At 41.3% G+C, this 14,008-nt stretch overlaps 1 protein-coding gene across 2 annotated transcripts in view; it reads left to right on the forward strand.

The window, feature by feature from the left end:
- USP13 (ubiquitin specific peptidase 13) overlaps positions 1-14,008 on the forward strand; it is a 112,369-nt gene that overhangs the window by 25,158 nt on the left and 73,203 nt on the right. The window contains exon 3 of one of the 2 annotated variants that reach the window (XM_072961510.1): positions 10,845-10,905. The exons of the other annotated variant lie outside the window; for it this stretch is intronic. Coding sequence (XP_072817611.1) covers positions 10,845-10,905 — 61 coding nt within the window. The remainder of the gene's footprint in view (positions 1-10,844; positions 10,906-14,008) is intronic. 2 annotated transcript variants of the gene reach the window in all.

Below are 14,008 nucleotides of genomic sequence, written 5' to 3' on the forward strand. Positions count from 1 at the left end.
TTTGAGTGCGTTTCCCCACACCCTCACCAACGCTTGATCAGACTTGATTTTTGCCAATCTAATGATTGTTGAAGTGGCATCTAAACATTTGGCATTTCCTTGAGGAGATTTCGTATGTTTGTCTGTGAGTCTGTTTCTGTTTCGTAAATAAGTTCTCTTGTGTCATATTTTAGATTTCATCTATAATTGATACCCTGTGGTATTTGTTTTTCTCTTTCTGGCTTATTTCACTTAGTATGATAGTCTCTAGTCCATTCATGTTGCTACAAATGGCATTATCTCATTCTTTTTTGTAGCTGAGTAATGTCCCATTGTATATAAATACACCACATCTTCTTTTTCCAGTCATCTGCTGATGGACATTTAGGTTGCTTCCATGTCTTGAGTAATGTAAGCAATGCTGCTACAAACTCTAACTTTTTGAATTAGAGTTTTCGTCATTTCTACATATGTGCCCAGGAGTAGGATTGCTGGATCATATGTCACCTTTATTTTTAGTTTAAAAAAAAAACTCCATACTGTTTTCCATAGTGGCTAAACCAATTTACATTTCCACCAACAGTGTAGGAAGGTTCCTTTTTCTCCACACCCTCTCTGGCATTTGTAATTTGTAGACTTTTTAATGATGGCCATTCTGACTGGTGTGAGGTGGTACCTCACTGTAGTTTTGATTTGCATTTCTCTTTAATTAGCGAAGTTGAGCATCTTTTCATGTCCTTATTGGCCATCTCTATGTCTTTATTGGAGAAATATCTAGTTAGGTCTTCTGCACATTTTTTGATGGAGTTGTTTGATTTTTTTGTTATTGAGCTGTATAAGCTATTTGTATATTTTGGAAATTAAGCCCTTGTCAGTCTCATCATTTGCAAATATTTTATCCCAGTCCTTAGGTTGTCTTTTTGTTTTGTTTATGGTTTCCTTTGCTGTGCAAAAGCTTATAAGTTTGATTAGGTCCCATCTGTTTATTTTTGCTTTTATTTCTATTGCCTCGAGGGACTCACCTAAGAATATGTTGCTGTGATTTATGTCAGAGAATGTTTTGCCTATGTTTTCTTCCAGGAGTTTAATGGTGTCATGTCTTATATTTAAGTCTTTAAGCCAATTTGAGCTTATTTTTGTCTGTAGTATGAGGGAGTGTTCTAACTTCATTGATTTACATGTGGCTGTCCAGCTTACCCAACACGACCTGCTGAAGAGACTTGTCTTTTCTCTATTGTATATTCTTGCCTCCTTTGTTAAAGATTAAAGGACCATAGGTGATTGAGTTTATTTTTAGGCTCTCTATTCTGTTCCATTGATGAATATGTATGTTTCTGTGCCAATATCACACTGTTTTGATTATTGTAGCTTTATAGTATTGTCTGAAGTCTGGGAGAACTATGCCTCCAGCTTTGTTTTTTTTCTTCAGAATTGCTTTGGCAATTCTGGGTCTTTTGTGGTTCCATATAAGTTTTAGGATTATTTGTCCTAGTTCTGTGAAAAATGTCCTGGGTAATTTGATAGGATCATGCTAAATCTGTAGATTGCTTTGGGTAGTGTGGCCATTTTAACAATAATTTTTCCAGTCCAAGAGTATGGAGTATTTTTCCATTTCTTTGCATCACCTTCAGTTTCCTTTATCAGTGTTTTATATTTCTCAGCATATAAGTCTTTCATCTCCTTGGTCAGGTTTATTCCTTAGTATTTTCTTTTTTTTGATGAGATTTTGAAAGGAATTTTTTTTAACTTTCCCTTCTGATGTTTCATTGTTAGTGTAAAAAAATGGAACAGATTTCTGTAAGTTAATATTGTGTCCTGCTACCTTGCTGAATTCATTTATCAGCTCTAGTAGCTTTAGGGTTCTCTATATAGTATTATATTATCTGCATATAATGATAATTTTACCTCTTCTCTTCTAATTTGTATCCCTTTTATTTCTTTTTATTATCTGATTGCTGTGGTTAAGACCTCCAATACTACGTTGAATAGAAGTGGTAAGAGTGGGCATCCTTGTCTTGTTCCAGATTTTAGTGGGCAGGCTTTCTGCTTTTCACCATTGAGTATTACGTTGGCTGTGGGTTTGTCATAAATAGCTTTTATTATGTTGAGATACGTTCCCTTTGTACCTACTTTGGTAAGAGTTTTTATCATGAATGGATGTTGAATTTATCAAATGCTTTTTCTTATCTATTGAGATGATCATGTGGTTTTTGTCCTTTCTTTGTTGATGTGGTGTATCACATTAGTTGATTTGCGTATGTTGAACCATCCTTGTGTCTCTTGGATTAATCCAACTTGATCGTATTGTATGATCTTTTTTATATGTTGTTGTATTTGGTTTGCTGATATTTTGTTGAGAATTTTTGCATGTATCTTCATCAAAGATACTGGCCTGTAATTTTCTTTTTTGGTAGTGTCTGTCTACTTTGGTATCAGGGTGTGATAGTGGCGTCATATAATGACTTTGAAAGTGTTCCCTCTGCAGTCTTTTGGAAGAGTTTGAGAAGGATCCGTGTAAGTTCTTCACTGTATGTTTGGTAGAATTCCCCAAGGAAGCCATCCAGTCCTGCACTTTTATTTGCAGGAAGATTTTTTGAAATTATGGATTCTATTTCACTTCTAGTTATTGGTCTGTTCAAATTATCTATTTCTTCTTGATTCAGTTTTTGGTGGGCTGTACATTTTTAGAAACTTGTCCATTTCTTCTAGGTTGTCCAATTTGTTGGCATATAATTGTCCATAGTATTCTTTTATAGTTTTTTGTATTTCTGTGGTATTGTTTATTATTTCTCTGCTTTCATTTCTTCTTCTGTTTATTTGGGTCCTCTGTGTTTTCTTCTTAGTGAGCCTGGCTAGAGGTTTGTAGATTTTGTTTATCCTTTCAGAGAACTAGTTCTTAGTTTTACTGTTTTTTTTTTGCTTTGTTTTGTTTTGTTTTTTAAGTCTCTATTTTATTATTTCCTCTCTGATCTTTATTATTTCCTTCCTTCTGCTGACTTCAGGTTTGTTCTTCTTTTTCTAACTCTTTTAGATGGTGGATTTTTTATTTGAAGTTTTTTCTTTTCTTTTTTTTTTGAGGAAGGCCTGTATCACCTGCATTGCTATGTTCCCTCTAAGAACTGCTTTTGGTGTATCCCATAAATTTCGTATGGTTGTGTTTCCATTGTTATTTGTCTCAAGGTATTTTTAAAATTTCCTCTTTTATTTCATCATTTACCCATTGGTTTCTTAGTATCACACTGTTTAGTCTCCATGTAATTGATTTTTTCCTCGTTTCTCTTTCTGTGGTTGATTTTCAGTTTCATGCTGTTGTGGTCAGCAAAGATGCTTGAAATAATTTCTATCCTCTTAATTTGTTAAGGCTTGTTTTGTGTCCTAGTATGTGGTTCATCATAGAGGATGTTCCATGTGCACCTGAAAAGAATGTGCATTCTGTTTCTTTTGGATGTAATGTCTTGAAAATATCAATTAAGTCTAACTGTTCTATTGTATCATTTAGGATCTCTGTTGCCTTTTTGATTTTCTGTCTGGGAGATCTGTCCATTAATATGAGTGAGGTGTTAATGTCTCCTATTTTTTTATTCTCATCAATTTCTTCTTTTAGGTCCATTAATATTTGTTTTATGTATTTATGTGCTTCTATATTGTGTGCCTATATGTTAACAAGTGCAATATCTTTTTGTATTGATCCTTTTTTCATATATGTCCTTCTTTATGGCCCTTGTTTTTTTTTTTTAATTCTTATTTTTTATTGAAGTATAGTTGATTTACAATATTAGTTTCAGGTGTACAGCAAAGCGATTCAGTTATACATATACATACATATATATGTATATTTTTTTAGATTCTTTTCCATTACAGCTCATTATAAGAAATTGAATATAGTTCCCTACCTATACAATAGGTCCTTGTAGTTTATCTATTTTGTATATAGTAAAGTGTATCTATTAATCCAAACCTCCTAATCTGTCCCTCCTCCCTCTTTTCCCCCCTGGTAGCCACAGTTTGTTTTATATGTCTGTGAGTCTATTTCTGGTTTGTAAATAAAATTTGTAATTTTTTTTTAGATTCCACATATAAGTGACATCATATGATATTTGTGTTTCTTTGTCTGACTTACTTCACTTAATATAATAATCTCTAGTTTCACCCATGTTGCTGCAAATGGCAGTTTGTTATTTATTGCCTTTAGTTAGTTTGTCTTTTGTCTCAGCAAGTGAGGTTTTTAATTTTAATTGGCTCTTCTTTATAGTTTCTAGTTCCTCTTTACAGTAATCTCCATTTCTGTCAGTAGCCTTTCTTAATTCCTCCAGAATTTTCATTACCCTGTTTTGAACATGGGATCTGGTAAACGGGAGAGGTCTATTTCATTTTTTTTCTTTTTTCAGGGGACTTCTCTTGTTTTTTTAATTAAGAGTGGTTCCTCTGCTTCTTCACTTTACTTATAGTTCACTGACTATGAATTTAGGAGTAACAGGTATCTACTGTGGTCTTGAAGGGCTGTTTTTATGTGGGAGGGTCCCTGTGTAGCCTGCGTGAGTCTAATATTTTTGTTAGGGGCTGTTTTTAGTATGGAAGCCTGCTATATCCTTCCACTGTGTGTGCTGGCTGTTACCCCTCCATAGGGGATATGATTGGTGGTGTGACGAGAGCCTGCACTTGATGTTGTGCAAGGCCTCCTCTTTGCTCTGTGGTGTCACAGCCCTGTCGGGGGCAGGGTCTGCTCCCCAGTTGTTGGAGTAGAGGCCCTCCTGACCCGTTTTTGAGCTGTGGTGTGAGATAGGCAGGACTGGAAGCTGCTGCTGGGAAGCACGCCACTGCGTATTCCTCCCCAGGGGCCGTCCACCGGGAAGGGCACTCTGTGGTGTCTCCTGTCACCTGCTGTGTGGGTTCACAAAGTACACTGCTTTTGGCACTGCCCTCAGCCCTGCCTCAACCATAGGTAGTCAGGCAGTCGGCCTGGGTGTCCCTCACATGTGCTCACAGAGCCTCTAGTGCACATCCGTTAGCACAGAACCGCGGAGCTCAGGCATTGGGGCTGCTGTAGTTGCACACCCGGATCCACTGTGGGGTCTACTGAGTTAGCCCAGACCCCAGCCCTACTTCTTCAGCCTGCAGCTGGCATTGCTGGACCGCACTGGCTCCAGGAGCACAAGTAGTCTGCTTGAATGTCCTGCAGGCACTGAGTTTACAAAGCTGCCTGTGGCATGTAAATCCGTGGATCACTCAGCCACTGGGACACTTAAGATATCAGCCCTGCTTCTGCGTGACCCTTGGGGACTGGCTCAGATTTCAGCCCTGTCTCTGCATGTGGGCAACCCACTTCACTTGTGTGGTCCCAAAACTCTTAGAGGCAGAGTTGCGCATTGTGAGCACCCCGAGAATAAGGCTGCTGTGGCGGCCCCACTCCTCCCTTCAGTGTGCACGTTAACAATGGGGCTTCAGTGGTGGCCCCCAGCATCTTGTACACACCCCTGGTTGTGCCTTGAACCACACTCCAGCCCCTCCACGCAGCCAACCCCAGGCCTCTTCCCAAGTCTGCTCTCTGAAGCCTGAGTTTCAGCACCCAGCCCTCGTGTGCACCAGCAGATATATGCCGAGGGCTGGGGAGTGCAGCGAGGTGTCCGGGACTCTGTGCTGGTCTCGCTCTGTTCTGCCTGCCACAGGCCTGCTGCTGGGTTCTCCTCTGACCCTCTGAATCTCCCTGACTGTCCTGGCTGATATCCCCGCTGGTGAAGGGGCTTCCCAGGGAGAGGGAACCTTTCTTCTTTCGCAGTTCCCTCCCAGGGGCGCAGGTCCCGTCCCAATTCCTTTGTTTTTTTGTTCGTCCTGTTGGTTATGTGATAATCTTGCAATTTTGGTTTTATGAGATCTTCTGCCAGCGTTCAGCAGGTATTCTGTGAGAATTTTTCCGCATATGGATGTATTTTTGATTTATTTGTTGGAGGAGGTGAGCTCCACGTCCTTCTGTTCTGCTATCTTGACCTGGCCCCTTTTAGGTCTAATTCATCTATAACCTACTTTTATACTTGTGTCAAATGTGGGATTTTGCTCCTCCCCCTCCCCCTTTTTAATAACTAATCGTCTCGGTATTACTAGAGTAGTGCGGTCCTTTCTCAGTGGTTTATAGTGCCGTTAAAAAAAAAATTTTAAGTTGCCAGTCACACTTGGGTCTGCTTGGGGGCTCTCAGTTCTGTTCTGTTGCTCTTATTTAGACAAATAACTCTGTACTGTTCCCAAAGGTCTTGACATCTAGCAGTAGAAGCACTTCTTCCATGTTCATTTTTTCCTAGAAATTTAATGGGTTTAGATGTTGATTTTTCTATATAGATTTTGGAATCAGTTCATCTAGTTAAAAAAATCCTGTTGAGATTTTGATCATGATAACACTGAATTTGTAGGGTGATCTATAATCCACAGCACCGTGTAAGCTCCATGAGGACAGGTACTCTTGTCTGCTTTGTTCACCTCTGTGTCCTCAGCACTTAACAGTGCCCAGCACATAGTAGGTGCTTCATAAACATTGACTGAATGACTGTTCAACATGGCATACTCCTCTATTGATTCAGGTCTCTTTTATGCCCTTCAGTAATATCTTGCAATTTTTAATAATGGAGCTTTTATTTTGTTAGATTTCTAAGGGTACCCTATAATTTTTAGAACTATTGTTACTGCTGTCTTTTATCCTCTAAGGTGTTTTAATTGGTTATTGATGGTGTTTGGGGATGTTATTAATTTTCAAATATTGATTTTATGTTTAGCAATACTGTTCAACTTTTGCATTAGTCCTAATAGTTTGTAGACCGTCTTGGATCTTCTAAATAGTCCATGCTGATTTAAAGTTCATCTTTCTCTCACCCTAGCCTAGCTAATATGTTCTCTGTTTAAGTTCTGGACAAAGGAGAGATCCCCTAATTGGACAGTGGGGAGAATAGGAGGAAGAAAGGCCAGGAGGTCAGATAGGTCATAAACTGAATGATTAGCTTGAAAATAATCTAACGTTGGACTGATGCTACGTGATTTACATTCACCACTCCTGTTAGGTGGGACATAGCAATTCTGATGAAGTTCGTTTTGTATCATCTGTCTTAGTGGAAAGTGATGACGTTTTAGGAAACTGGGAGGGAAAAATGAAACTGAGGCCCAGAGGCTTGAAATAACTTGCTCAGGGTCACAAAGCTAGTGGCAGAATTAGAGAATGCAGTTAGCTCTGCCTCTGACATTTTAAATTAAGTATTTCACTTTCCAACCACAACCCTCTCTCATTTTAGCTCTTTCACCCATTTGTTCCTATTTTGATCTGTTTAGCCTGATTCTCAGGATCCATGACTTTAAACATTCTCTTTTTATTGATACCCTCAACTGACCCTCATCTCCTTGTCTTGCCTCCCTGGCTGTCCTCCAGAACCCCAGCCCGTGCATGCATCAGTATCATCCTCTGCTTCCACGCACGCACGGCTCGGAATCCCGCATTGCCATGGGGTTTGGGACCGTGTCAAATTCCTGGCCTTCCCTTTTCTGCTGGGCCCTGTCACTGCCCTGCAAATCTGGTCTACTTCCTCTCCCACTCCAAACTTTGGGTGCTTTCCACGAGCCCCTACCTGCACCTCCCTCATCATTCTCAGAAAACAACTGGACTTGTACTTCCCAGAGAAAACAGGGACCGCTGGACAGGAACTCCCTGAGCTCCTTCCTCCCCTCCTGGGAACTCATGTGCAGTGGCTCCACTTTGGTTTCCTCCCATCTCTGCAGAAAGCTGTGTTCTCTCTGTTCTCCTGCCTCATTAACTCCACTTCCTTCCATATCTCCAACACCTCCCTCTTCTGGCTTTTTTCTCCCACGCTAGGAAAGAGCACACCTCAGAACTGTCCCTCTGACTTGAGTCCTCCTTCAGTCATCCCATCCATCAATTAAAGCTTCTCTAAAACTTTTCTGTTCTCATCATCTTCACTCCACCTCCCTTTAAGTTCACCACTGCCGTCTGATCCATCTTCCTGTGAATCTGCTAAAACTGCTGAGGTTGTCAGTGACTTCTTAGTTGCCACACTTGGTGGATATGCTTTAGCTCTGATTTCACACGAGTTTTTGAGTCTTTGAACTTATTTTCCTTTTGGAACTGCTCCACCCCTGCTTTCATTAGCACCGCTCTTTGCTGGCTTTCCCCCCTCGCAGACTGCCCTTTCTCTCTTCCTTTCACTGGCATCGTTTCATTCCTTTATCCTTTAAATACTGGCATTTCCTAGGATGCCATTTGACCATCCTGTCTTCTTTCTCTGAAAGCTGCTCTTCTTCATCCGTGTCACCCATACCTTTGTTTAGCGGCTGTTTCTGAGCTGGCGACTTGCAAATCAGTATCTCTCCAGAGCTGGAGACCTGACCATCTGACTTGGGCCTGGCTTCTTCTACTCAAACACCTCATAGGTACTTCAGGCTCATTGTGCCCAGACTGAATGAATTATCCTCTTTCTCCGAGTTGTTCTTCATCTTGATTTCTCAAGGCCGAGACATCCTTTGAAATCTGCTTTCATTCTGTGGCAGGTTGGTGACCAAGTCTAGTTATCTGGGCCTCCCAAATGGCTCAGATGTCCATCTTGTCCTCTTCATCCTCACTGTTGTCCGAGTGCTCATCCCTTAAAAGGGCTAGCGCTGTACCTTCCCGACTAATCTTCCTTCAGACTTGCCGCCTTTAATCCCACCCAGTCTGCCCACTGCACCCCGAGCGATCTTTTCACAGATGCTTCCATCTGTGCATCGGTGGCACACTGGAGCTTAAATCCCAGATGTCTTTCTCTTTTTTGCAGGATGAACTCCAGACTCTTCTGCGTGTGATTACAAGGCTCTCCATGATCTAACCCCTGTAACCTTCCTATCCCTCCCTCGTACTCCATCAGCTCTGGGCTCCAGACACAGCAGACCACTTCTCCTTTCTGGACACACTGTGATGTCAGGCCCTTGTACATGCTGTTTTTTTCTGGGGGTGGGTACCCTACTTCTATTCCCATCCACTCCTTTTATCTGTTGTACTCCCTGAGGTTAGGATATCCATCTGTCCATCCATCCATCCATCCACCTGTCCATCTGTCATCATCCATCCATCCAACCAACCAACACATACTGTCTGAGCAGCTGCTGTATGCCAGGCCTGCTGCTCTTCCTCCCTCACTAGCCCTGCCCGAACCCTCCATCCCCAGAAGAACTATCATTTCTTTCTTATGATGTGATCCTCACCTCACGTAACACTCACCGGAGTCTGTCCTGCTCTTTGTTTGTGTGCATGTTCCCCTACTAGGCTGGCGAGCTCCTCAGTGGGTGGAGCGTGTCTTCATTCACTCTGCAGCCTGAACTCCCGCACAGAGTCTGACGGGCACGTCTGCTGACTGAGGAGTTCCAGTTTCTCAAACCCTGTTGATTTCTAGTGCTGACTGTTGCACGCACAGAGGTGATGGTCTTCAGAAGGAAGACCTAGTAGTTTTTTTTTTTTTTCTTTTCTGAAAGGAAGTGGATCTAATCCAAGTCTCAGATGTGACTCTCACAGTCAAGGAGAGCCGCGTGTTCCAGCAGTTCCTTTCTTCTCTTCTCCCTCCACTGTCACGCAGGGCCGGAGGGGACAGTGAGGTTGGAACAATTAAAAGGATGCCGTAAACTTCTGTAGAGAGATTTCAGGTGACCTCCAGGATTGGTAAATGTGGCTTGCTAAATACGCTATTGGTGCAGGTTTTATTTCAGCATTTTTTGAGGCAGTTAAGTGGAGGGAGAGGAACAGAGGCTCTGAGATGTTGGAGGAGGCGGATTCAAAGAAAGGTGACGTGAACGTGGCATTAGTGTTTGGAGAGATAGGCTTTTGAGCTACAGTGTTCAATAATTTTCACATTCCTAAGATGTGAACTATAAACTTATACTAGAAGCTGTAAAAACTTATTGTGAGAATCGCAAAGATGAGTCTCCGCCTTTATTGCCAAATGATAAAATGTGGGAAAGGAGACTTAAGATTGACGGGAGTAGAGACTAAAGAAGCAGCAAGGCCTCGATGCTGCCATAGGTGTGGCTGCTTGAAAAGAGGCTGGGCTTCGACCCCAACGCTGCAGCGTGTTGGAAACGTGCTCTTTTCTAATAACGGGAGGCACATGCAGTGTGGAAATATGGTTTTGCCCTTTTGAGACAAACGTTTTAATTATGCTATTTGAGAGTAAAATTCTTAGTGTGAATCAGAAGGGGAATGAATGAATGAATGACCTCTTTTGCATAGCCACTTGATGGCTATTTATGTCCTTGCGCTGGGGCCAGGGATGGAAGATACATGAAGCTTAGGATGGCAAACATGGCTGACCGGTGGAGCTCCAGAAATGTCTAGGGAGGTTAGATTGAGGTTTAATATGATCAGACCATCAGTGACTCTTTATTAATAATTATGAACTCTTTCAACAGTAATTGTTGTGCATACCCAGGACCAAGCACAGAGGTCTGGTGGGTGGGTAGCAGGGGAACAAGAGTCTCCCTCCTGGGGCCATCACCATCACTCCGGAGTAGTTCCCATCTCAGGCATGGACCCTAGCCTCTTGGGAGCACGTGCCGATTTACAGTTGAAGTGCCTACTTCACCTTGATTCCTGGTTTCACTTCCCCTTCCAGAAGTGCTTACTTGATAATTTGGTGAAAACATAATCCGGTAGAACAGTAGCATTGCCCTTTACCTACCTTCATGGACTTGGGTCAAGTTCCTGTTTATCCTGGGATCTCTAGTTCAGGTTGAATATTTCCTTTTGGCCTCTTATAAAAACCGGGAACTCTGAGATGTGCCCCCTGTCCCATCCCTCCATTGTCTGTTGCATAGGCTGCATTTTTAACAATCTCTTGTTTTCTTTTCAGAAGGTAAGAGGGGCCTCTGGTGGAGCTTTACCCAAAAGGAGGAATTCCAAGATTTTTTTAGGTAATGTAAATAGTTATCAATAATGTGCCCAGATTTTCTCTGTGTATGTGTGTGTATGTGCATGTTCGGTTTAAATAATAGGTTGTTTATTGCTCTACAGTTTAAGGATGAGAGGAGCCAATTTAATTCCTGATGATCTTCCTCTACTTCGTGTTTACCCAGTGGTGAAGGATGCTCTCAGCACTCTTGTTGAGTTAGTGTTTTGAAACAATTGTTTTTATAGTGAGTGGAGAGTAATTGTGATTCTGCTTCTGGTCTCTTTTTTTCCACTGCCTTTAATGAAGAGGCAGGTTTTCTTTTTTTCTTTTTTTAATATTAGCAGAACGACAGATTATTCGGATTTTACCATGTTCTCCACTAATGTCCTATTTTTGTTCCAGGATCCTATGTTGCATTTGGTTGTCATGTTTCCTTAATCCTAATCTATGATAGTTCCTCAGTCTTTTTTTGTCTTTAATAATTGTGGCACTTTTATAACACTTTTGAAGACTACTTGCCAGTTATTTTGTAGAATGTACCTCAGTTTGGGTTTCTCGTGTTTCCTCATGGTAAGTCTGAGGTCATGCATTTTTGGCAAGAATACTGTAGGGGTGATGGGCCCTCCACGGTGCCTGGTATCAGGGCGCACATGAAGCTGGGATGTCTTCACACTGGTGAGGTTAACCTTGATCCCTTGTGAAGGTGGTGTCTGTTGGGTTTCTCCACTGCAAAGTTAAAGTGTAATTAATCAGAATCTCAGGAGTGGTACTTTGAGATTACGCTAATACTTGTTTCTCCTCAAAGTTTGCTGGCTAATTTAATTGTCCATCAGTGGGTCTTGCCTGCGACAGTGATTACTGTGGTGTTTGCCTGACGGTGATTTTCTGTCTGCCTCATTCAGAAGAAAAGGTTTTTTGCTCATGCAAATTCGTAGTGGTTTCTGTATCATGTAATCATGATCCTATTTCATATTAAGCTTCTGATACGGTTTTCCTGAGAGAAGAAGTGGTTTATTAATTTTTGAACAAGCAGGTTTATACCCCTAAATTGCTGGGATTATTGTTTGAGAGGAATTCCAAAATTGTTTGCATATTGTGATTTCATCTATACATATATACTCACATATGTGTGTATGTGTGTGCATATATGTATGTGCATGTGTGTATGTGTGTGTGTGTGTGTGTGTGTGTGTCACATATACACATGTACATAGATTACTGAAAATCTGGTAGAGTCTGGCAAAATATACTCCAAATTGTTAATAGTAGCTCTTTCCTGGTGGTGGGATTGAGGTAATTTTTATTTTCTTCTTTTTGCTTATCTGTATTTGATTTTTTTCTGTAACAAACTGTAATAAAAAGACATTAATTATTTGAAAAGTACAGCCATTGGAAACAGTCATGGGGCTGAGTTTCCTTCCTGCTTTGATTCTCTGTTGCTCTGCGCTGGGCCCACTTGCTAACTTTCTCTCTCGATTTTCAAGTCATGGTTTTCTTGATGAGGCTTATCTGCAGTGGGTTTTTCCACCCTGGCCAATCTTTCGCACTGCTTGGCATGTGTTTGGACCACAACCCCAGTCAACCAATTAAACTCAGAGCAGCTTAGAATGGGCCTGAAAGCTAAAGTGACTGCATTCTGATGTTTTGGTTATAAGCCTTTGGCTCCCTTCCAATAATAGAGATAATTGACTTCTTCTGAATTCAGTGACATCAGCATGACATTCTTTTTTTAAAAAACACTTTTTTTTCTTTTTTTGGGGGTGTGTGGAGTGGGTAGAGGGTAGATAATTAGGTTTATTTATTTATTAAAAACAATGTTTTTAAAATGGAGGTACTAGGAATTGAACCCAGGATCTCTGTGCTATGCACGCACTCTACCACTGAGCTACACCCTTTGCCCCCAGCACGGCATTCTTGAAGGTGGAAATAATTAAACATTTTGACTCGCTGTTGTTATTTTTTCATTATTTTCTTTGGTTGAATAAAGAAGTTAGTTGACCTCTTGTCCTTTAACCTTTATGTCTTTTACTCAAAAGACCTTGCAGTTTGATTTTTCTAGTGGTCATTTTGGTGGTAGAAGATATTGTCAAGTAATTGCTTTAAAAGTTAATCCAAAGGTAAGCACTGAAGTTTTGGGCTTCAGTGTGGCCCCCTCCTGGGAGCACCAGCCCTCCCTTTCATTTCAGTGGGACTTCTACAGGCTGTTCTCTGTGTTTTCTCAACATTCCACGTCTTAGAAAGCCACAGGGTGTGCCTGAAACTCACAGCCCAGTAAAAATGTTCCATTTGGACTGTACCAGTTTTTAAAAAATGTAAATTTGAATGCTGTAGGCGCTCTGGGGTTTGTCCTAGGCCCCGTTTCTCTCTGTTGTTTTATACTGAGATGCTTTGCTAATTTTATGTCAGTAAGAATTTGGTTTTGTGAGTCGTGACTTACAGCTCCTCAGCTGGTGCGTCTTATCTCCCAACAGCAGGCCCTTTTCTCTTGCCACACTGATCACAGCTCTGTTTTCAGGTTGGTGTGGCCTGTAAATTAATTTCAGTGAAGGACTGTATTAGGCATGCCTCTGATTATGTAACAGGAAACTTAAAATACTGGTGATTTTAAAGAATAAAACCCAAAAAACAAAAACAAAAAAAGATGACCCCCCCCTAAACCCCCCAAAACTGGTGAATTTAAATAAGGTAACTGTTTTTCTCATTTCACGCAGATGTTAGGAAGCGGCAAGTGCAGGCTGACGTGGTGGCCTCATGTTGATCATGATCTAGGTTCTTCCCATATTTCTGTTTCACCCTCCATCTTGCCCTGTGATTTCCAACCTTCATGGTCACTTCGTGGCCTAAAATGGCTGCTGGAAGTCTAGCCATCACGTCCCCCTTCTGGAAAGTAGGGAAGACAAAGAGGGAAGGACAGAAAAGAAAAACCTTATCTCCCAGTGGATTCAGCTTCCTTTTGTCAGCCTTCTCACAAATCCCCATGCAGAGCTTTAGTTTACACCTCTCTGGTCAGAACTTGGTCACATGCCTATACCGTGTGCCTCACTGAATAAAGTCTGTTACTGAGGAAGAAAGGGAGAATGAATGCTGGGAGGCAGCTAGTAGCCTCAGCATGAGTCCTTCCTAAA

Source organism: Vicugna pacos, chromosome 1, assembly GCF_048564905.1.
Source record: "Vicugna pacos chromosome 1, VicPac4, whole genome shotgun sequence".
In the NCBI taxonomy this organism is placed as follows: Eukaryota; Metazoa; Chordata; class Mammalia; order Artiodactyla; family Camelidae; genus Vicugna; species Vicugna pacos.